Source organism: Ornithodoros turicata, unplaced genomic scaffold (assembly GCF_037126465.1).
Source record: "Ornithodoros turicata isolate Travis unplaced genomic scaffold, ASM3712646v1 Chromosome15, whole genome shotgun sequence".
In the NCBI taxonomy this organism is placed as follows: Eukaryota; Metazoa; Arthropoda; class Arachnida; order Ixodida; family Argasidae; genus Ornithodoros; species Ornithodoros turicata.
In genome coordinates, this window is record NW_026999318.1 from 2,291,674 (window position 1) to 2,313,158 (window position 21,485).

At 46.3% G+C, this 21,485-nt stretch overlaps 1 protein-coding gene across 2 annotated transcripts in view; it reads right to left on the minus strand.

Moving 5' to 3' along the window:
* Window positions 1-21,485, minus strand: part of LOC135372413 (phospholipid scramblase 2-like) — a 59,780-nt gene that overhangs the window by 15,791 nt on the left and 22,504 nt on the right. The window contains exons 2-4 of one of the 2 annotated variants that reach the window (XM_064606027.1): window positions 20,326-20,544; window positions 18,795-18,872; window positions 7,964-8,115 (exon numbers count right to left, since the gene is read on the minus strand). In XM_064606027.1, the coding sequence (XP_064462097.1) occupies window positions 7,964-8,115; window positions 18,795-18,872; window positions 20,326-20,512 (417 nt within the window). In that variant the 5' untranslated portion in view covers window positions 20,513-20,544. Of the gene's footprint in view, window positions 1-7,963; window positions 8,116-18,794; window positions 18,873-20,325; window positions 20,594-21,485 lie in introns of both variants that reach the window. The other variant, XM_064606028.1, reaches the window with a different exon arrangement.

The following is a 21,485-nucleotide window of genomic DNA, read 5'->3' on the forward strand; positions in this document are numbered from 1 at the left end:
TTGTCCACTATTATAGATTTAGGACCTGATCTGCATGTGTTCGTGGTCTCTCGTGGATTTTGAACTTCTGGGGCATTTTCTTCTTTAATATTTTGCGCCCCACTCTCTAGTCGGTGCTGTTCATTTTTTTATTTCTTTTTTCAAGGGTAGATGAAGAATTGCTTTGTCATAGTAAGCATTATCTCGAAGAGGGCATCTTCAAGGAACGGATATTATGCAGTTTGAATTCTATTTGTTGAGGACGTGCCGGTTACATCTTTGGTGGACGTATCTGATTAGACGTTATTCCCCTTGTATTCCAAAAAGTTACCAAGTTACCATGTCCTGGTGTTCAGAAGGGCATATAGCAGTTCCTGTGTTCCCGTTTGGATAAAAGCTCTGAACCTTCCCGTGGCTCTTCAAGTTTCCATAAACGAAACACAAGTCTTCAAGCATGAAATAAGCAGTTTATTATGGCCACCCCGTGAGTGATTTGTGATGAACTATGTTAAAAATAAACGAGCAAAAATTGTTGATTTTTAAAATTAAATTTATGACTATCGCATCTTACTTTAGGAATACTTTCCACAACCGCCTCTTCGACATACCTATGAAGCATAAGTGCATTACCTATGAAATCACTGTTTTTACTGTTGAAAAGACGACCAGTTTACGGCTAGCTAGTCTAACGGCTTTTGGAGGGGCACCGCAGTAATATTATAGGCTTGTTTAGGACTTCAAAATACGCGGCCATCACCGAGGAAAAATGATGTAGAAATACAAGGGGAATAACGTTTAATCAAATGCTTCCACCAAAGATGTAACCGGCACGTCCTCAACAAATGAAATTCAACTTGCATAATATCCGTACCTTGAAGATACACCTTCGAGATAATAATCACTACAAAATTAAAAGGCAGTTCATCTACTCTTGAAAAAAGAAATTAAAAATGTACAGCACCGACCAGAACACGGCGCGCAAAATATTAAAAAAGAAAATGACCAAAAGTTTAAAAGTCACGACAGACCACGAACACATGCAGATCAGGTCTTAGTGCATAAGTGCATAAGACAGTGCACAAAAAATACATAGCGCACTTTCTTCTCTATGTAAACCAAATTTCTTGACAACACTACCTTCGATGCCAACCGCCCTCTTCCATTTGTTTTATTACGGTATGTGGACATTGTGACAGCCATTCCCGGGACCATTTTTCCAGGACCCCTCAGCAACGTTTTGCACCAAAATGTCCGTGCACCGAAATGTCCGCACCGAAATGTACTGCACCGAAATGTCCGGATCCCCATGTTCCCACGTCCGATTTCCTTCAAGCACGTAACCTCGAAGGGATTAACCGGGTGGGAAAGCCTAAGCAACGAACTTTTGCTTGTCTGCGGACATCACAGTGATCTGTGCATATTACTATAGTCGGCCTTCGGCATGACGGCACCCTCACCGAAAAAAAAAAGAAAAAAGAAAGGGGGGACAGGGGGGTTGAACTCCACTCGGCGAAAAAAAAAAAATTACGCGCCCTGTGGACCAAAATAAGCAAACATTTTATTGCATATCCTGAAAGAGCTATGTCTCAGCTATGTTAGTACATAATATCAGTGTTGTAGCCAATGCATGTTGGCAACATAGGGGAAGAGAAATAAAAGATGGCGAACCCGTAACTGGCGGGAGTCCGCGAGGTCTATCAAAACCATGTAAAACACTACATTTGGCGACGAGGACGGAACGACAACTCGCAATGGCACGTAGCATAGACCTTCCAAGCATCGAGAAGTTCGTCGTCTCAGGTACGAACGTCGCTCAGCGATGGCAACAGTGGAGGAAGCGTTTTGACTACTACCACAAAGCTGCCGCCATCACCGATGATGGACAGAAAAGAAATTTACTGCTTCATCTCGCCGGCCCTGAAGTTCAAGACATTTTCGAAACTCTCCAGGATACAGAGACAACAACTGAGCAAGCAATCGCCAAGCTCGACGCGTACTTCATCCCAAAGACCAACATTCCGTACGAACGCCATGCGTTTCGAGAATGCAGTTTCGAAAACGGTGAGTCAGTCGACTCCTTTGTCACTCGACTACGGAAACTCGCAAGTTCGTGCGAATTTGGCACGCTCAAACACTAAATGATCAGGGATCAAGCTGTTGAAAAATGCGACTTGAAGTTACGTCAGCGTCTGCTGCAGGAAAGTAACCTGACACTTGATTCCCTCCTGACGATCGCGCGCGCATACGAAGCGAGCAAAAAGCAAGCATCAGACATGACTAGCGCCGACAAGGGAGATGATATTCTATACGCGCGTCGTGGCAAAAACGAGTTGGAGAACAATGGAAAGAAAGAGCCAACAAAGAATAACAGAGCTCCCACCTGTCAAAGATGTGGAGCCAGAGGGCATAAATCTCATGAATGCCGGAGAACCAAAGGAGTTACCTGCAACAAATATGGCAAACAAAACCACTTTGCAAAAATGTGCAGAACCAGAACAGAAGGAGCAACCTCAAAGACCGAGCAGGCAAGACTTGTCAATGTCCAAGAGGAAACAGACATTTCGTTCCATCTCTCCAGTCAGTCAAAAACTGAGAAAATCACGTTGGAAGTCAATGGTGTCCTAGTCCCATTTATCATAGACTCTGGAGCGACCATAAATACTCTCAACGAGACAGACTGGCAGAAGATCAAGTCAGTATCTGAAGCATGTATCAGACCAACAAAGAAACAAATGTTTCCCTATGCTTCGCGCACCCCACTGAAGGTAAAAGGAGAACTTCCGGGAACCATCAAGCTGGATCACAGGGAGCACACTGCAGTGTTCATCATTGTCCCAGGTGAACATCCCCCACTTCTTGGTCGTCGCACTGCTGAAGAACTTGGAATACTCCAGATATGTCACCCAGAAAAACCAACCTGCAACCTGCTCCAAGGTAATACGCTGCGGAACATCCTACACAAGCACAGACATTGCTTTGAAGGACTTGGTAAACTTGTAAAGTTCCAAGCGAAACTACACATCAACGAGTCAGTACGGCCAATTGCGCAGCCTACACGAAGAATACCATTCCATCTACGAATCCAAGTAGATGCTGAAATCCAGAAGTTGCTTCTGATGGATGTAATTGAACCGGTGCAAGGTCCCACACCATGGGTATCACCAGTGGTAGCAGTCCCCAAAGGACAAGACAAGGGCATCAGATTATATGTCGACATGAGACAAGCCAACACTGCCATAGAAAGGCAGAGACACCCAACGCCCACCATTGAAGACATCCTCGAAGAAATGAATGAGGCAAAGATCATCTCAAAAATGGACTTGACCATGGGATACCACCAACTTGAACTCGAAGAGTCATCACGTTCCATAACAACGTTTAGCACTCACCAGGGACTGTTTCGATACAAGCGCTTGCTCTTTGGTGTTAATTCAGTAGCTGAACTCTACCAATGCACTATACAGCAAGTACTCCATGGCTGTGAAGGAACAAGGAACTTGTCGGACGACATTGTCTATGGACGAGATGAGGACGAGCACAACAGACGCTTAGATGCTGTTTTGCACCGTCTCTCAGAGGCTGGACTTAAACTCAACAAGAAAAAGTGTAGCTTTGGGATGACCAAAATAAAATTCCTTGGTCACGTCCTCTCAGCAGATGGACTCAGTCCAGATCAGGACAAAGTACAAGCCATTCAACAAGCTAGGGCCCCTGAAAACACATCAGAGCTGAAGGACTTCCTAGGGCTCGTCAACTTCTGCCGCAAGTTCATCCCACATTTGGCTACCATCAGCAGTCTGCTTCATGACCTTCTCAAGAAGTCAAAGCAATGGTGCTGGACCAGCAAACACCAGGAAGCATTTAACCTGATCAAGAAGGCAATGGGAAAAACCAAAACTCTGGCGTACTTCAACAAAGAAGCAAAAACAAGACTGGTGGTGGATGCCAGCCCAGTTGGTCTTTGTGCAGTGTTACTGCAGCAACCTAACAGTAATTTCCAGCCAGTGTCCTACGCAAGCCGCATACTCACCGATGTGGAGAGACGGTACTCCCAGACGGAACGAGAGGCCTTGGCTGTGATCTGGGGATGTGAGAGATACCACCTCTATCTCCTAGGGACAACCTTTGAGTTAATTACAGAACACAAGCCACTTGACGTGCTGTATCGATCAACAACGCGTCCCTCAGCAAGGATTGAGAGATGGGCCCTACGACTGCAACCTTACGACTTCAAGATAATGTACAGACCAGGATCTGAAAATATTGCGGATCCACTTTCCCGTCTGCTACTACCTACAGCATGCACTACAGAGAAGTACAACTGTGCGGATGAATATGTCAGATTCATCTCAGACAATGCAGTACCATCCTCAATGACCAAAGAGGACCTAGTGAGACATACAAACAAGGATGAAGTCTTGCAGAAGGTGACAGAAGCATGCAAGAACAACCAGTGGCATGACTGCGACCCAAACTACAGAAACATCAAAGATAAAATCACAACATCTGGCGGACTACTACTACGAGGCCGAAACATCATCATGCCCAAAACACTACAGAAGCAGGCTCTTGACCTAGCACATCGAGGCCACTTGGGGCTGACCAAGACGAAGCAAAGACTCCGAGACAAAGTATGGTGGCCAGAGATAAACCAGGATGTAGAGAAGCTACTGCAGAACTGCGTACCCTGTCAACTGACACAACAGAAACCAAAACCGGAACCTTTGCGCACCATCGAGATGCCACACCATCCGTGGGTTAAAGGTGCTAGGAAAGCACTTTAATCACTAGCATTTTTTTAACCAAGTGGTTAATAAGCATATTAAAATGCACCATGCGAAGTAATACTATCAACAGGTGCATTAATATCCCAGAATTCGATTTTGAAAATCGCGACCGTGCGCAACGGTGGCAATACCCGGAACGAGCCGTCGAGCCGCTTGCGTCATTTTGACGTGAGAAAGGTGGAGCCCCTGATTGGTTTCGAAGAACGTCGTCTGCTATTTTTCACTCGGAATCCCGCTGCAACGGTGGAAGACGTTTCTTTTGCTTTTTCTTTGGTTTATCAGATACAGTAAACGAAGACTGGTCTACAGACACTGTTCAAGGTTAGACCGTGAGATTGTAGAGGCCTCCTCATTGAACTCCCCGAGCGAAGTCAACCAAAAATCGGCCAACCTCTCCCCGCTTGACCTTGCTTTCCCTAAAGCGACCTTCCGGAGTAGGTGGATTATGAAAATACACTTCAGGTGCCAGTTGAACTCTGTTCTGTCCGTGTCTGTGTTTTGTATGCTGTTCGTTATCGTGGTGACTGTTTCTTGTTGTGTTGTTGGTGGTAATACGTATAAACACAGTGCGGCACTAAGCGCTGCTTCACTTCACGCCTCGAAATGATCGCTGCATGGCTATGACCACTAATTCCGTCCGCTATGTCATTATATCAATATACGCTATATCACTAATTCGCTATGATCACTAGTGCCTGTCACTTTGACTAGCAACTTTGTTAGCCATTCAGTTAATTCCTTATTCAGCTGGAGGAGTGTTCTGGCCCATACGTTGCCAGATACAATCCAGTGAAATCTATCGCAATATGCCGTCGCCGGCACATCGTGGCATCAGGAGTTGAACATTCATTGCCTGGGTTACACACCAACATAGCCAAGCAGTGTCATAAGACCACCACAATTTATGGTCAACTTACCAACCATCGAGCTAAACGAGAATTTGCCGATGCAGACTACAAATGTGGACGACGCAGATACGCAAGTTTGAATTCATCCGTGCTCGGCGCCATTTGTTTTGTCACCATATAGTGCATCAGTTTTATCCACCATATAGTGACCGACAACGCTGGTTAAGTTTGCGTCCGACGACATATCAGCGTGCACTGAAACAACACGTGACTAGCGTAAATTTTAGCTGACTATAAAATGCACATGTTGCGCGCGGAAAACTGCCAACGGCAAACTGTGACTAACCCACCCATAATATTGCAAGCACACAACTAACCAACCAACATGCCGCCCTGCTAAGCCAAATGGCTTCTAAATGTGTCTTTCGTTCGCTAAGGCGACTTGAACACATATAGAAAATTCCTGAATTTGAGTGGTTAAATAGTGATGTTATGTTCTTAATCGCGGCATAACATCTTACGAGGCAGCATTTCCCCTTTTCCTTGTTTCCAGAACATGAATTTCGAGAACAGGGGTTTCACGACCATGAATATCGAGGTCCTCCCTTATTCATCCCTTGACAAAGAAAAGCAGGGTGAAAGAAAACGGAAAGAAGGAAAAGAAAACCAGTCAGCACTGACCCGGATAGAAGCGCGGTCGCCGCTTTCGCACCACTTTTATTACGTCACCAATGACGCTTTTTTCTTTCTCCTCCTCGTTTGACCCGGAGGAGCGAGTCGAGTGGGAACACGCGCGGCGATGTTCAAGTGTTTTTTTTTCTACGAAAAACATCGCGCACAGAGAAAATTTTCGTGTTAATCATCAACTTAAGTTACCTGCTTCCACAACGCGTTCGGAACGGAAAATTTTTGAGATGGCTTTCAGAGCTCGATTGACATCTGTGGACCCTTCCCTACGGGAGACTTTATCATCGCACTTGTTGACTACCGCTCAAGATGGCTAGAAATCAAAGTGACAAAACAAGCCACTACATCAACAATAATTAAATGGCTCACGAACCTCATCGAAATTGTCACTTTACTGAGTGCTACAAGTACTTTTTATCTCTTCACCGAACTCTTCTACTGGGTGATGAGCCTTTTGTTCCTTTCGAGAACATTTTGAGTTTCGTTAGAGATATAGGAATGCTTAGGAACTTGGTAACTTTCAACTCGATTTTTTAAATCCACCTCTATGTCTATATTTGGTCCTCTCTCTTAATTCCATCAGTTTTGCTTTTACTTCTAAGTTGAGCCGTTTACAACCATAGTTTTTGGCGCTCTATGGTCTAAGTCGCTTTTGCGCCAAAAACCTCCAATTATCATCATCACCATCACCGATTCGATGCCAGGATGGGAAGCATGGAGGAAACGCTGCACAACGGGTGACAACTGTCATATCAACAGCCCCCACAAAGAGATGCAGAGCCGCTGAAATATGGTGATCATATGCCCTGTGCAGTGGCAGATTTACAGTGGTGGGGGCCCCGGGGCACTGTGCTGTGGGGGCTCCCTTGTGTATTCTATGTCTATCCAATGTGTTATTCGGGGTCGATATGCGTGGACGGAGGACAGATTTTTACCAAGTTTCCGTTTCAGGTTTGCGCGTCAGGCATGCAAAACAGATTTCCCTTAGACAAGACTTTTTCTGGTAGGGGCCCCTTTGTGGCGAGGGCCCCGGGGCAAGTGCCCCGTCTGCCTCCCTTAAATCCAGCACTGGCCCTGAGCAGCAAACAGGTCTGCATCCCAGCGAAACTTGTTTCGTAACGAGTTTCAAGCTTGCAAATAGTTTCGCAGCAGCGGCGTCGAGCCACGCCGTTTTGTGTAATCTGTGATATTTTGACTATGTGTAGTTCTTATTCATTTTTATTTTCTCCGAGTCATTTCTCTGTGAACAGGATATTTTGCGTAGTTTGCAAGTCTAGTCAATATTCACTGTATCACTGCCACAATTTCACAACTTTGCCGAAATAATGTGTTCAATCCCCTTTGAAAAAAATTTTGTTGACTGCAAGCCTGCCCTCCGAGCCTGCCTGTCAAGCCTGCGCCGGGCGAGAGGGGAAGCAGGAGCAGGCGGGGAGGGGGAAACGACCGGGAAATAAAGAAACTGTGTGAAGCATAAAACAGACGCCACTTTTGTGGCTTCTACGAGGGAAACCACGTGATGCGACGTCATTCCCGCGCTTTCGCGTGATCTCTACGTAGAAACCCCAAAATTACCGTTTTTCGGCTGTCTGTAGAAGACACGATAGAAGATCCATTTCTAAGAGCGTAGGGTTGAGAAGTGGAAAAAATAACGTGGGTCCTAACCTGCAAAAGGCAACAGCAACAACAATACTGGTAGGTGCTCCTCCATCGTAGTGGCCGGAGAAACCTCATCACAATCCTGTTCTGGGTGTCCCACACGTACATTTCGAAGCATCGAGTTGCATCCATGCAGTTCCGAACACACATCCCGCTCTCTGGAAAGGATCACAGATATACGTTGAAGCGGTATCTCCGGAACCAGGGAGGTCAAACGAGTCCAAAAACGGGTAATTTGTCTGATGATTACAATATGGCGACACGCAAACTTTTATTTTTCGACATTGCATTTTTGTAACAATTGCACAGAAACCTATCGTTATGATTATTGGTTCCTGTAGCAAGCTATATGGAGTCTTCCGCAACGAGTACGATGAGCTCCTGCGAAAGAACGACGGAAGCGCGAGGCCTCTGTTCCGCGCACACCTTTAAAATATCCTCCACTCTCGAAAAAAGCGTACCGAAGAATGAGGGAACGTCGTGACGTAAAGTATTCCCCTCGCATGTGATACGTGACGTAGACCGTAGACGGCGCAGGTCAAGAGGGTATGAGGAGCGTGTGAGCTGAGAAGAAACAAACAAAGAAGGAAAGCACAGAAATATTTCCAGGGACGCCGTCCGCGGCTGCTTGCTCCAACGTGGCCGTGGCTCGATAAATGAGGCAGGGTTATAGTCCACGTTAAATATCACCTCATTGCTCCTTTAAGCATCACTTTAGAGAGTTTGATACATATTTTTAAACTCTTCGCACCTTGCACTATTGCTTGGTGATGAGGCTATCATCCCTCTTAGCAGAGTAATTTCTTAAGAGACATCGATATTGTAAACTTTTTGTAGTTTTGATGATGATGGGGATGATGATTGGGAGTTCAATGGCGCAAGGGCAGCTTAGGCCATAATGCGCCATTTTGTAGTTTGAAACTGATGTTTTATGCATACATTCCTTGCTGTTATTAAAGAATGCAATTATTTTAGACTAGTTACAACCTAACCAATGTTTCAACGCCTTATGACCGTTGCTGCCGATAAACACTCGAATAATCATCATCATTGCTCCTTTAAAGGGACTTTCGCACACAGAAACCCATCTTTGCAAACGATGCCACTATGGTCGCCATCGGCCGACAATATACTTGACTAATTTTTTCGTCCGAAAAGTGCTTAGATGTTAATTAAACAAATTTTAAAGATGAACGCGCCCTCCACAGCTGCAGAGGTGGCGTGATGTCACTCCCTAAGCAGAGGAGTGAGAGGGCGGCGCTCAGAGGAGAAGGGCGATGTCTTGACACTTTTCTTGCTCTTTTTACTTCAAACTAGTTACTTGTATGCCAAGGTGCGGGTTCACAAGCGGAGATAACCACATTATGGAACGCGTATACTTACCAAACACATTTCAGTGAGAGCCGTACGGCAGAGTATTCTTTCAGTGAATCTTCTATCTGCATACTGATATTTTACAGTATATTATATGCTGTTCAGTTCATGATTGATTGAACCGAAAATATTGCATTCCTCGGTATAGCAAAATAGGATGCGAATTATCTACACTTTTTTATATTAACATTTTCTTGTAATTTTTCCCTAATAGTTATCTATATTTCTTTAAAAATGGAAACAGTTTTGAGAGTTACATATTGCATTCACGACAAAACTATTATTATTCAAACGATTAAAACATACAGAAACTTTAGGTGTATTGAATTTGTTACTTCACCCTCCTTTTGTATTTTCTTATCCGTCACTCTAGAAATCTTGCATGGCAAGACGCGTCATCATTTTCCTGTTGCACTCGAAACTCGGGGATCACCCATGCGGCTGCGCAACGTCGTATACCCCTACGTGGAGCGCGAAAGAATGGACGGCACCATTTCTACGCGGGCTGACGCCAGCCTCCTCTGCGTAGCAGCTGGGAGGATGTCTTTTCCAAGGCACAAGCAGCGAATAAAAGTTCGCGCTCGCCCAACACCACCTACATACAGAAGGCCTGTCCATAGCTCCGTGACGTCACCACATACCGTCCGACGGGAATAAAACATGGCGTCCGCTTGTTGTGGTTGTGTTTCGCAGAGATGCGATTTCGATGACGAATTCTCCCGTTCTCTCTCTCTCTTTTTTTTTTTTCCTATGTGAAACAGCGAACTACCGTGTGCTTAAGAAGAATAAGATTCTACTGCAGCATTTGTGCTCATAACTTACGGAATAATTGTGTACACAGTCGCAAGTGGAGCCATGCGCTTACAGCTTCTTTTGTTACGAGTATACGAAAGCAGGAAAGGTGAGTTGAACAGCTTTACTACTCGTTCGCCTCGTGTAGCCTTTAATACTTCGCCCAGAATAGTTCCAGAACCCTCTGTCAGCAACATCCTTCGAAACATGTGCAAACGTTGTACATTGAGGCGTACGATTACAGGTACAGTGAAACCTCCCTATCTGGGACACCTTTGGTTCCCAGTTCAGCTATCCCACTTTTGGAGGTGTCCCACTTACAGAAGATGCCCGAATGAAATACCCTTAAAAGAAAAATAATTACAAAGACAGCAGACTTGACAGCCTAAAAATATTTTATTTGTATTCTTTTCAAACAGAACAGAAACTTGCGATTGTTGGTTGTGTGGAATTTTTTCTGACATAGTTCAGGTGAGCAGTGTTCATCTTTGACCTGAGGGCCACTATGTCTTGGGAGACCTCTGGAAGTGTTTGAAATGCATACTGTTCCAAAAGGATCAAAGCACTCTGAACATCACTAAATGTTCGTTTTGGTGAAGCTCCATTTCTATTGGTTTCCGTCTCGCTGCGTCCACCGAGGTTAACTCGTCGTAGGTCGTACACACACGTGTTTTGTCATCGTCCACTGCAGCATGTTCATCCAACAACGGACACTGCTCCTCATTGATAATCAAGTCTATGCTGAACACAGCTCCCGAAGCTTCCGTTTTGGCATCTTCACTGGCTGGCTGTTATGTCACAGAAGAAATGACCACCACTAGGGAAGATGTCTCCCATGTATTTCCTATGGAAAGGTTCGTGTTCCCTCTCATGCAGTCCCACTTAGGGGAGTGCCCCAGGTACGGAGGTGTCCCAGGTGAGAGGGTTCACTGTACATATGTTTTTAGATGAAACATTGACTAGGTTATGAATGGCGCCCGTAGGACGCTCTGACCAAATGGCACGATAACTATTCACCAATGCGGTCCCTATTGTAGGAGTTAAGTTGTCACTGACTATAGTGATGACGGAAATAACCCTCTTCGGCGCCTCAAGGTCATGCCGATGCGCATAGGCCGTTATGAAAAAGGTAAATTACGGCATACTTTCAACATCCTGCGCTTGTTGTTGTTATGTATTCCGTCGAATAACAGTCAGACTACGCCACTCCTTCGCGTGGGATTTTCGATACCGTGGACTCAGTGGTTCACGACGAATAAAATTACAGTATAGTTTCAGGATCGACTGGAACGGATGTGGCCGTCCATTCAAGCTACCCAAAGAAATGCATCAGAATGGGATCTATGTGCAGCCATAATTTCTGTTCATTTCCTGAGGAAACCAGGGATATCATTGCACACTGTTGTTCGGTTACCTTTCTCCATACACAAGTTTTTAGTGCTACGCTAGGTCGGAGTCCAACACGATACCTTGAACCGGAAGTCTGAGTGGAGGTGGGCACCCTTAGCTGCCCCTCCCTTCACACACACACACACATAATTTCTAGGACTTCAGGCCAGGTTTTCGGTCGAACGTGAACACGATGATTAGGTCCAATGCTGCTTGACAGCAACAGTAGCTCCATCTCCAGAAAAATAAAAAGTCACGTAAAACTCAAGGAGGACTCTGCTATGCCAAACGCTCACGTGAACCTCACGTTCTTTTCTACGCGCGGAACATCATTTTTATCGCTGCGTTGCACGATACACGAGAAATAATGAAACATTGGAACTTGAAAACGAATTTGATCTCCCGCGCGCAACGTGTAGATGCCCAGATGTTATCGAGGTACTAGGTTTGGGATTCTATAGTACAGAATGTGTGTTAAAATGTATATGGGAATAAATTTCAGTTTAAAGTTTTAGCGCTGAAGGTTGCACCACACACACTTTAAGAAAAATCGAGTAAGTTAGGGGACAATTAGCAGCTTCTAGTGCCCTAAACTGCACTTGCTCCACTTCAGCCTATTGCACACAGCCTTCCGTGCATTTTGTTCCGAAAGGGGCTAGTCTCCAAAACGACTAAAATTATTATTTTTATTTTTCTACAAGTACAATCCTTTGAACGTTCTGGAGACCAGAAGCTGCTGTACAGGGAGCAGGATAAATAGCAGAAGCTGTATACCAGGGGTCGGGAACCTTTACAGTCCTTCCTTGCGTTTGCTGACCAAGAGCGAGGGAGGCTCCGCCGTCCGGATGTCGACCAATAGGAACACGCGAAGGGCAGGTACTGGCAGGTAAGGGCAAGAGATGGCGCAGCGTTACCTTTGTTTCGCGTGTCGCAGGGCTTCTGCCATGGCGCACCAATCTAATCAACGGCTTCGCCGCCCGCTAACCAGCAGCTGTCGCTGTTTTGCCTGCCGCAAGGCCTCTGCCATTGCGCAGTAATCTAACCAACGGCTGAACGAGGCTCGCACGGGAGTGTAGCTGCCGTTATTTCGCCTGCCGCAAGGCTTCTGCCATGGCGCACCAATCCAACCAACGGCTTCACCATCTGTCAACAAGGGAACGAGGCCAAGCGGGAGTGGCGTACGCAGGTTAACGGACGGCGAAGCCGTTGGTTAGATTGGTGCGCCATGGCAGAAGCCTTGCGGCAGGCAAAACAGGTTGGTTAGATTGGTGCGACCTGGCAGAAGCCTTGCGACACGCGAAATAACTGGAGTCACTGTATACTGGGAGAGTAGTAGTTTAGACAACCGACATTCTCTCTCTCTCTTCCCCCCCCCCCTTTATGTTGACCAGAGTTGATCCAACGCTCGCTTTCCGCATGCCACGAAACACCTCTCGTCAAGATGCTGCATTAATCCACCGAATGCGCCTCGATGTGGCCTTCACAGCTCAGTGGCGTTACCGCTTGAGACAAGTTGACTCTCCCACCTGCTGCCACTGTGGTGCTCTTGAGGATCTGGAGCATATTCTTCTTCATTGCCCCCACTACCAACCTTCCCGAACCGCACTTTCCGAGTCTCTTCGTCAGCTGGACTCTCGCCTCTTCTCCCTGCCGAAATTGCTTGGTCCCTGGCCCAATCCAGCCCAGCAACGCTCTGTGCTGAATGCTCTTTTGACATTTCAGGACACCATCGGACTTCGATCGTTATTGTGAAGGGGCTCGTTATTTTATTCCCCACATTCCCACCAGCAGTGGGGTAGCGTATCGCCTCTGGCGATGAACCTCGCCACTCTCCAAAGTCAAAATGAAGTTGTTGTTGGGAGAGTACCGCGGCCTTTTTCCTTTCGCTGCTCCGCCATGGATTCGTCGAACGACGTCACGTGGCCAACGGATAATGGTACGGAGGTTGGTGGGATCAATCGAGAGGCACGGAGCAGCCATATTTCACCTTCCCGCTTTGTTGTTCTCTGTTGGAATCGCATGTGGAAGCGGGAGTGTCTTGGTCTGCTGAGGCAATAATACCAAAGCATAGCAGGTGTTGATAATTAGCGTAATGCCTATGTGTTGCGCGTATCAATGCACGAACAGGAAAGAGAAGGGGAAGAGCGTCTTTTTAATTCCGTCCGGAAAAAACGACACTGTAATGCGACAGGTTTGGCTGCATAGGACCAACAGGAAAAACTTTATTCCCACAAGAAGTTCTGTGCTTTGTGAGGTGAGTAGCTATATTATCATTATTTTTGGATCCATTCAAATTGGTTTGCATATCTGTGCTCTCTCAGTCTTTCGTGGTACATGTGGTGTCAGTGCGTCGTCGGTTGCACCAAACAAAAAGGGGGTAGACGTGATAAAGAAGTTGCTGAGCGGAACTGGTAAAGGGGTTTTTGGAAGAAAAAAAGGGATGCGTACATGTCTCTGTTCTCAGGTCGATGTTTTTCTAGTATCTTAGCAGCACTCAACGTAAAAAAATTTGGAGTGGACATCAGAACTAACGAAGAACGAGAAGCTTTGCGGTTTGGGATATTTTTGGCATACATCTGGGTACATGTCCTTCAAGAGCAACTGTCAATCGTGAAATCTTACTTAATGTGATACGAACTCAATGTAACATGAACTATCATTATCAGGATCATTTTGAAGCTGACCAATTTGAAGACCACCGTGCTGATGGGAAAAGAAAGCGAAACGAAATCTGCAGTGCCAAGTATCTTTTCTCATCGACAACCCGCAAACAAGAGGGGGGCACCACACGCTCGGTCTGCCGAGCCTTTGAGCAAATTGCTACGGAACGACGCCTTGCCACAGTCTAAGAACAACGTTCTTCATACCGTGGAAGCCTACACTGGCAATTGCCAACGAACAGGTTAGTTTACATGTTATGGTATGTGCTCGTTACCACAATAGCTAGCTTCTTTTCATAGCTGATATTTTGAGGGAGAGCACATTTAGGAGGCATAACGGATATTTCAACAACAGGAACAGAGAAGGCCCAGAGCATGCAATATTCCCGAGGGAGGCAGTGAACCTGTTCCGGCCGTTCGAAGTAGCATAGCTGACACTGCGCATATTCAGCCTCCAGGTGCACCAATTGACAGCACATCTGGCCGAGAGGTGGTTTTGGTACCTGCTTCTGAAGCTGCAAGTTGTGCAGTTGATACAGAGTGCCGTTGTCTTCTGAAAACGTCACTGAGTGCAAAACATATTGATGTTCCGGAGCCCACATCATCTGCCATAGTAGCACAATGGTTCGAACCCAAGCAAGACATGAACATGCATCGCCTTCTTAACCAGCGCATTCTCGAACTGGAAAGACAATTGAAGCTTGAACAGAAAAAGAGAAGAGCTGCGGAGAGAGAAAGGAACAACCTGAAGAAGACTTCTTTCTCCTGCTTGTTTGCACCAGACCAAAGTCGAGCCCTTGAAAAATCCAGAATGCGCGGGAGGACGTGGTCACCAGCAACGATACAAAAAGGTCTCAAGGTAAGAGTGGCATGTGGGTCCATGGGCCACAACAGCCTAAGGGATGGAGGTTATCCTGTTCCTGCTGAACGGGCGCTTCAAGCACATATAGAAAACAAAGTTTCGTCCAAGTACAGTCGTATGTCTGATGTGAGCGTAACATGTGTTGATTGCACTTTCCACAGTAGGTGTCCTGAATGAGGTTTTTGCTGCTCTTGCACCTAAGGTGGCTACCCTTCGTGGTGAAGAACGTCATGCAGTGCTAATGCTTGATGAAATGGAACTTAGCCCAGGTCCGAACCATGACAATACCACCAAATCTATAATAGGTAAGCCGACTGCAAACAATTGGAAACAATGGACCATTCCCATATTCGCGTCGCCCCTGGCGACGGAATGTCGAACGTCGTGTCTTTTCCCCCAATAATGGTGACGCGCTTTTCGGACTGGCACGTTGCGTAGGAAAGTAGCAAGAGAAGATTGGAAGAAGAATGCGGAAAGAGTGAAAGCGCATTGTACTCGTTACCACACCTCAAACGTCCGCATAACCTTGAAACCGATTATCTCCCCACAATGAACATGACAGTCTCCCGCAGGTGGGTCCATAGCGATGTTTTCCACTCAAAGATGGTGGACTTAGGGGATGGGCATGCGCATACGCGTTGTCGGAAAGGGTCCATTGTGACAGTAGAACCACATGGCATGATCACTTTCATTATTCAGGCAGGCCCACAATACCACCATCAAACCCTACAGCAGAAAACTATCTGGCCACACATGCTTTAGTTTATATGTTGGGAGGTGTCACTTCCCGTTGGAAGCAAACAGTCGCATACCACCTGTGCTGTGAGCATTGTCCCTGTTTTTATACCAGTATTGCTAGGTTTATCATGCTAATATGTATATGTGCTTATATCTCCCGTTTCTGTAATTTTCAGCCGATTCATTTGATGTTTCAGTCGTTAAAGTAATCTTTGATATCGTTAAGAGGAGTGAATTGCTTGGAATATCTGTGGATGCTGTAGTTAGCGACATGGGACGTGGGAACCAAGCTCTTTGGAGGCTCTGCGGAATTACAGCAACAAAGTACGGAAAGCCGAATGTTTCGTGCCCTCATCCGTGTGACAGCGGCCGAAAGCTGTATTTCCTTGCAGATACACCACACCTTCTGAAAACCCTGACGGGTCATCTTGTCCGTAAGCAGCCTTTGTTGTTGGATGACAAGACCGTGAAGGAGCATAACCTGCCTACAGATGAGGTAGTAGTTCTTGTTCATTTTGTGATTTCAGTTACCGAGTTCCAATGTTTTCTCTTTCCTAGGTGTCTATCAAGTATGTGGAAGAGTTCTGTAGGTTTGATGAGACACACTGCTTGAAGCTTGCTCCCCGTTTGAAAATGAAGCACTTGAGCCCAAGCCACTATTCCAAAATGAACGTTGGACCAGTTTGTGCAATATTCAGCCATGCTGTGGCTGCTGCCATAAGATACCTTGTCGAACAGAACAAAATGGACACCAAAGCTATAACGACGGCGTGGTTCATCGAACAGGAGTTCCACTGGTTTTCCTTGATGACCTCGAGAACCCGAACTATGGCACTGAGTGACCTATCTCCAACAAAGGCAGAAGGAGCCAAGGTGTTTCTTCAGGAGTTCCGCGAGCTCTTCACAAGCCTACTAATTCAAAACCAAGGCAGTGCGACGGCATACTGGAAACCTGTCCAGTGTGGAGTGGCCATTGCAACTACAACAGCACTTGAACTAAGGAATTACCACATTGGACATAAAGGGTTTAAGCATGGCATGTTAAGTAGGTTTTCGCAGGATGTACTGAAGAGCTTGCTAGTGTTGTACGGTATAAGTCGCCTGTTCCGCGTGCCAGGGAGTTTAAAGGGACGGTCTCGTACACCTTTGCCCGTTTATAAAGTGTACCATTCGATTCTCCGTTGCTGAAAATGAAACACTGCAAATTTGCTGGACCAGAATCGTCACGGTTATTAAATCAACGAATTAAGTTGATAAGAACGGCATAGCATATCGGGATCTGTACTGGCAAGAACAATATCCGGTACATCTCGTTGCGGTGGAAAGGGCGGAAAGTAGACGTGATTGGATGCAGAAATCGTCTGCTCGCGCGCGGTTTTACACTTGCGAGCTGCGAGAGCAGACTACGTAGTTTCTGAATCATTCTTGCTCCGTTTTTTCAACCTAGCAAGCATGCATCCTACGAGGCTGAGGACTGCGAGCAGTTGACAGATTACCCATAAACCCACAAACGCATGTGTGATGTTAACTACGCCAGACGAACTGGAACTCTGCGATGAGGAGCAGGAGAGCGTTCTCTACCTCTCTGGATACGTGGTGCTGGAAACATGCATTGTGTGACATTTGCTCCTCCTGCTTGGAAGACGACAGCACATCTACTCCACGAAGCAAACTGACTTCACTGAAATCTTACACAAAAGAAAACCTTGTCTGCCTTCCTTCAGAGAGTGCATGTGAACTATTTGAAGTGTGTGAGCGCTACTTCAGAGAGCATGAAGATGCACTCATCCGTGACAAGATAGAGCTTGTCCATTTAGCCGAGACAATTGAGGCATGTGAAGAATCATAATATTTTCCCAAAGTGCCATAACGTTGCCAGAGAACTGATGAACGAATTTTTACTGTGCAGCTTGAGGTTTGCACTACGACAGGTGAGTGCACGTCTCATTGAAAAACGGAAATCAACACCAAAGTGTGGATCAAAATCTGTTGGGATGAGGGTACTAGCGCAGAAGATCAAATAAATGGACACTCCAAGAGGTGTGCTCCCAATACCAACTTCTGAAAGCACTCTCATGATGTTCGCATATGACTATGCAAAAATTAAGTTCTCCAAGGAACAAGCAAAATTATCTGGACGGCATACCACCCCTTAATGAATCTTTCCGCGGAGGTTCAAGTTAACCTTATTAGTTTGTGTGTTCTCCATCTAGAACGCAGAAACTCAAGATCATCCTGCTTGTATTTCTATCAACACTGCTGACTGTCAGAAATACTCTGGGATTGCAGATAATCAGATGACTTGAAGAATAAAGGTCTCCGCTTGAAATATCGGTGGCCCCGATACCCTTACTCTGCCTCATGTGGTTACTTTTAATTCGCAGACCGATCACTGTGCCGTCACTTATGATGATAGCGGTGTCACGAAGTGAGCCTCAGTTATCGACCTCGGATTGTTAAATTTGGCATTTTCAGACTGTTGTGCCGCAAAATGTTTTGCGTTCGAAACACGCACTAAAACTCAATTAAAACAGCCGTTTGTTTGAAACTCCGATTATTCTGTACCCGCTTCCGTAGCGCCGCTCTGGGTAGGTGGTGAAAAATGGCACCGTAGCAGACGACGCGAGCGATTTGCGGTACTCTCCCAGGCCAGTATACAGTGAGTCTAGAAATAACGGTAAAGCTGCGCCATCTCTTAGGCGATAGCAGAAGCTTGGGAAGTGCCTGCTTCCGCATCCTTCTATTGCATGTTCTATTGGCTCGCATCCAGGAGACGGAGCCTCCCTCGCTCTTGGTCAGCAAACGCAAAGATAGTCCCGCGCTTTCTGTGAGACAGCTATAAGCACTGGGATTTTGTCACGGGCTTGTTCCGCGCGGGCCCGCAGGTCCCGACCCCTGTTATGGGCAATATGATAGCCAGGATCGGCGTGGGCTCGCTGTACTCCTGCGTATTGCCTCTGCAAGCCCAAGTTATGCCGACCTTTCGCGCCTCTACCATGTGGTGATGTCTGAGAAGACTTACCTTCAGCTAGATAGTATACGTTCTGACCCTGGTTGTTACAAGCGATGTATTTGTTTCTCGTCTCGAAGTGGAGAAGAGCTGCAAGGCACAAAGTAATATTAACGTGTTTCCCATAAAATTTCAGTGCGCGTTTTCAAGCACTTGACGGACTTTTAGTTGTATCAATGCAATATGCGGAAACAAATGCTCGGCTCGCTGAGACCATGACACCCAAGCCGTCGCGGCACGTCACATCAAGATATCACCTGAGTGAGAAAGAGTGGATCGTTGACAAAACAAGCGCAGATTGGTTTTGCCCCCGTACTTCGGGGTTTTAGCGTTTCGCGAGGTGAGATGAGGGTACTCTATGCCTGGACACGAAGTTTTCCTTCGCTCAGTGACATCCATAATCGGCAACAACCATCAAAACAACTCATGTGATCGACGGCTGCCAACCCACGAGGCTTTCTTTTGCTAACGACGTGTCGCGACACTTGGCTTTGTGACGTAGATTATTTGCAAACATCCAGTCGTCTATAACAGAACCTGAGTGGGAAAAATGCCCAAGTCCACAGCTGTGACGGCCGTGGTACGGTGCAACATGTTTTTTCCGACTGAGAGGGAGGGACGTGTAGAGCCCTGTCGGTCATAGAAGGCCGCTGGTGAGCAAACATACGCCGCGGGTGAGCATAGCATAGTACAAGACCACGCACTCATGCTTTCAAGTCCGGTGGTTTCCACCTCACATGGCCAAACGGTGCCGCTGTCTTCTGTTCTCGTAACGTAGAAGTAGCCATAATGCGGACTGCCTGGCTGTAGAACTCAGGTTGATGGTCTTCTTATACTTTGCTGTAACCAGTAGGATGTCCAGTAGGAAGGAAGGTCTGACAGTAACCGTGTTCCACATTAATATCTGAGGATTGTGGTGCAACAGAATCCTCCACGGGCTGAAGAGAGTGGACATCATCATCAGGCGGAACAATCATCAGGCCGGGGGGGGGGGGGGGGGTTCAGCCACAGAAATGACAAGCTGGTAACGTCAGCGAAAGGTCACAAAAAGTATTACGACGACGAAAAATATTAGTGATTGTGACGTAACGGCAGCAACATGTCTTACTCTTTTCTTTTACTATGTTGTTTGTAATTGTAATTTGCTCCGGGCCTCAGATGTTGCCTGACGCCGACGAACGTCCAGAGGAATTACTTCAGCTTCGTTCCCGGACCTGAAACTTTCGGACATTAACAGTTCCTGACACTGACCTTAGCCTCGAGCTTTCTTCGGAAGGCTATGTCTTGAGACGTCACCGCACCAGATTCAACAAAATATGTTTCAAGCTGAACACTTCATTCGATACACAATACACTGTGCTTGTGTATCTACCTAGTTCTCTGGCGCCCTGTCTTCCGCGAAGGGTTACTCGGCGCCCATGGAACGTGAGCGGGAGTGCCCTCTAGTGCATGTCGTCAACAAAAACAAAAATCGTAGTGCTAGCTTGCATATGATGTTGAAAGGTAAACAGTGAACCCATAATAATCGAGTAACAAAATATACCTTCAGCCAGTTCTACGCGTTGTTTGATGACCAGCTGGTTCAGGTGTGACAAGTACTCCAAGCCCGGTGTACAAACACTACCCGGCGGCAGGATCGGTTTCGGCATTGACACTGCTGGAGGCGGAGGCGGAGGCTGTCTTTGGGGAATCGGTGCCTGTTGTCCCGGTTGCTGTTGCATATTGATCATCTTCTAGCTCCTTGTCACCTTCTGTTCGAAACCTGAGAAAATATTGACAAGGCCTACAGCTGGTGTCCGGACGTAGTACGCCTGTCAGACGGAATAATTTAGTGTCACTTTCAACGAGTGACACTTTCACTTAGTGTCATTTGTGCTGTCATGTCATGCTGTCAGTGTCATGTGTGCTGTCACGCAACATATTTTAGTGACACTCGGCATAAGGTGCACTAACGACTTAGTGGGTTCCCCAAACTCAGTTCACTTCTCTTCAGTTATCTGTACAGTTATCTGTTAAGTATGTGTGGGAACAGTGGGGACAGCAGTGGAGCTTATTAGGGTCTTCAAACCTGTTCATTGTAGATGCCATTGTTTTCCTTGTCTATCCTGAAATAAATATTCTGGCATTTGTGAGTAAGCAGCCGTGGCGTCAACTTCGTGTCTTCCCTGTGTTGTTTGTTGCTGCATTCAACAATATGTCACTTCTCTTCGGCTGACCGAGAGTGACCTATACGCGGCAGGCTTTGTGGTACAGGTAAAAATATCGAGAAAAAGCGAACCCCCCCCCCACCTGAATACTTTTATACCAGTATTTTCAACAGCGTGTTCATTTTATTTTAGTACAGTGTGGCATTGTGCCGGAAAACTTTGTCATTACTCTCGTTAACAGCCTGTGAGAACTTGGCGGTATCGGCGATCCGGTGGCGGCCATTTTTGTTGTGGCATATGTTTGAGACCCGTTTGTTTAATGCTGGAAGAAGATTTGCAGGATATGTTTCTAAACGAAAGAAAAACATTGCCACGCGCACGCCTAAAGAATTTGCCGCCGTTTATTCTTATCTGTCGTAATTGCCATCATCAGCTCTCCGTCCCAATGTATTTCCTATGGAACAGTTTTTATGCTTTTTCTCGGTAACCACCGCTGATTTTGACGCGGGTGGTTTCATCATAAAGAGGAAGACGAGATGAAGATAATGTTAGTAGA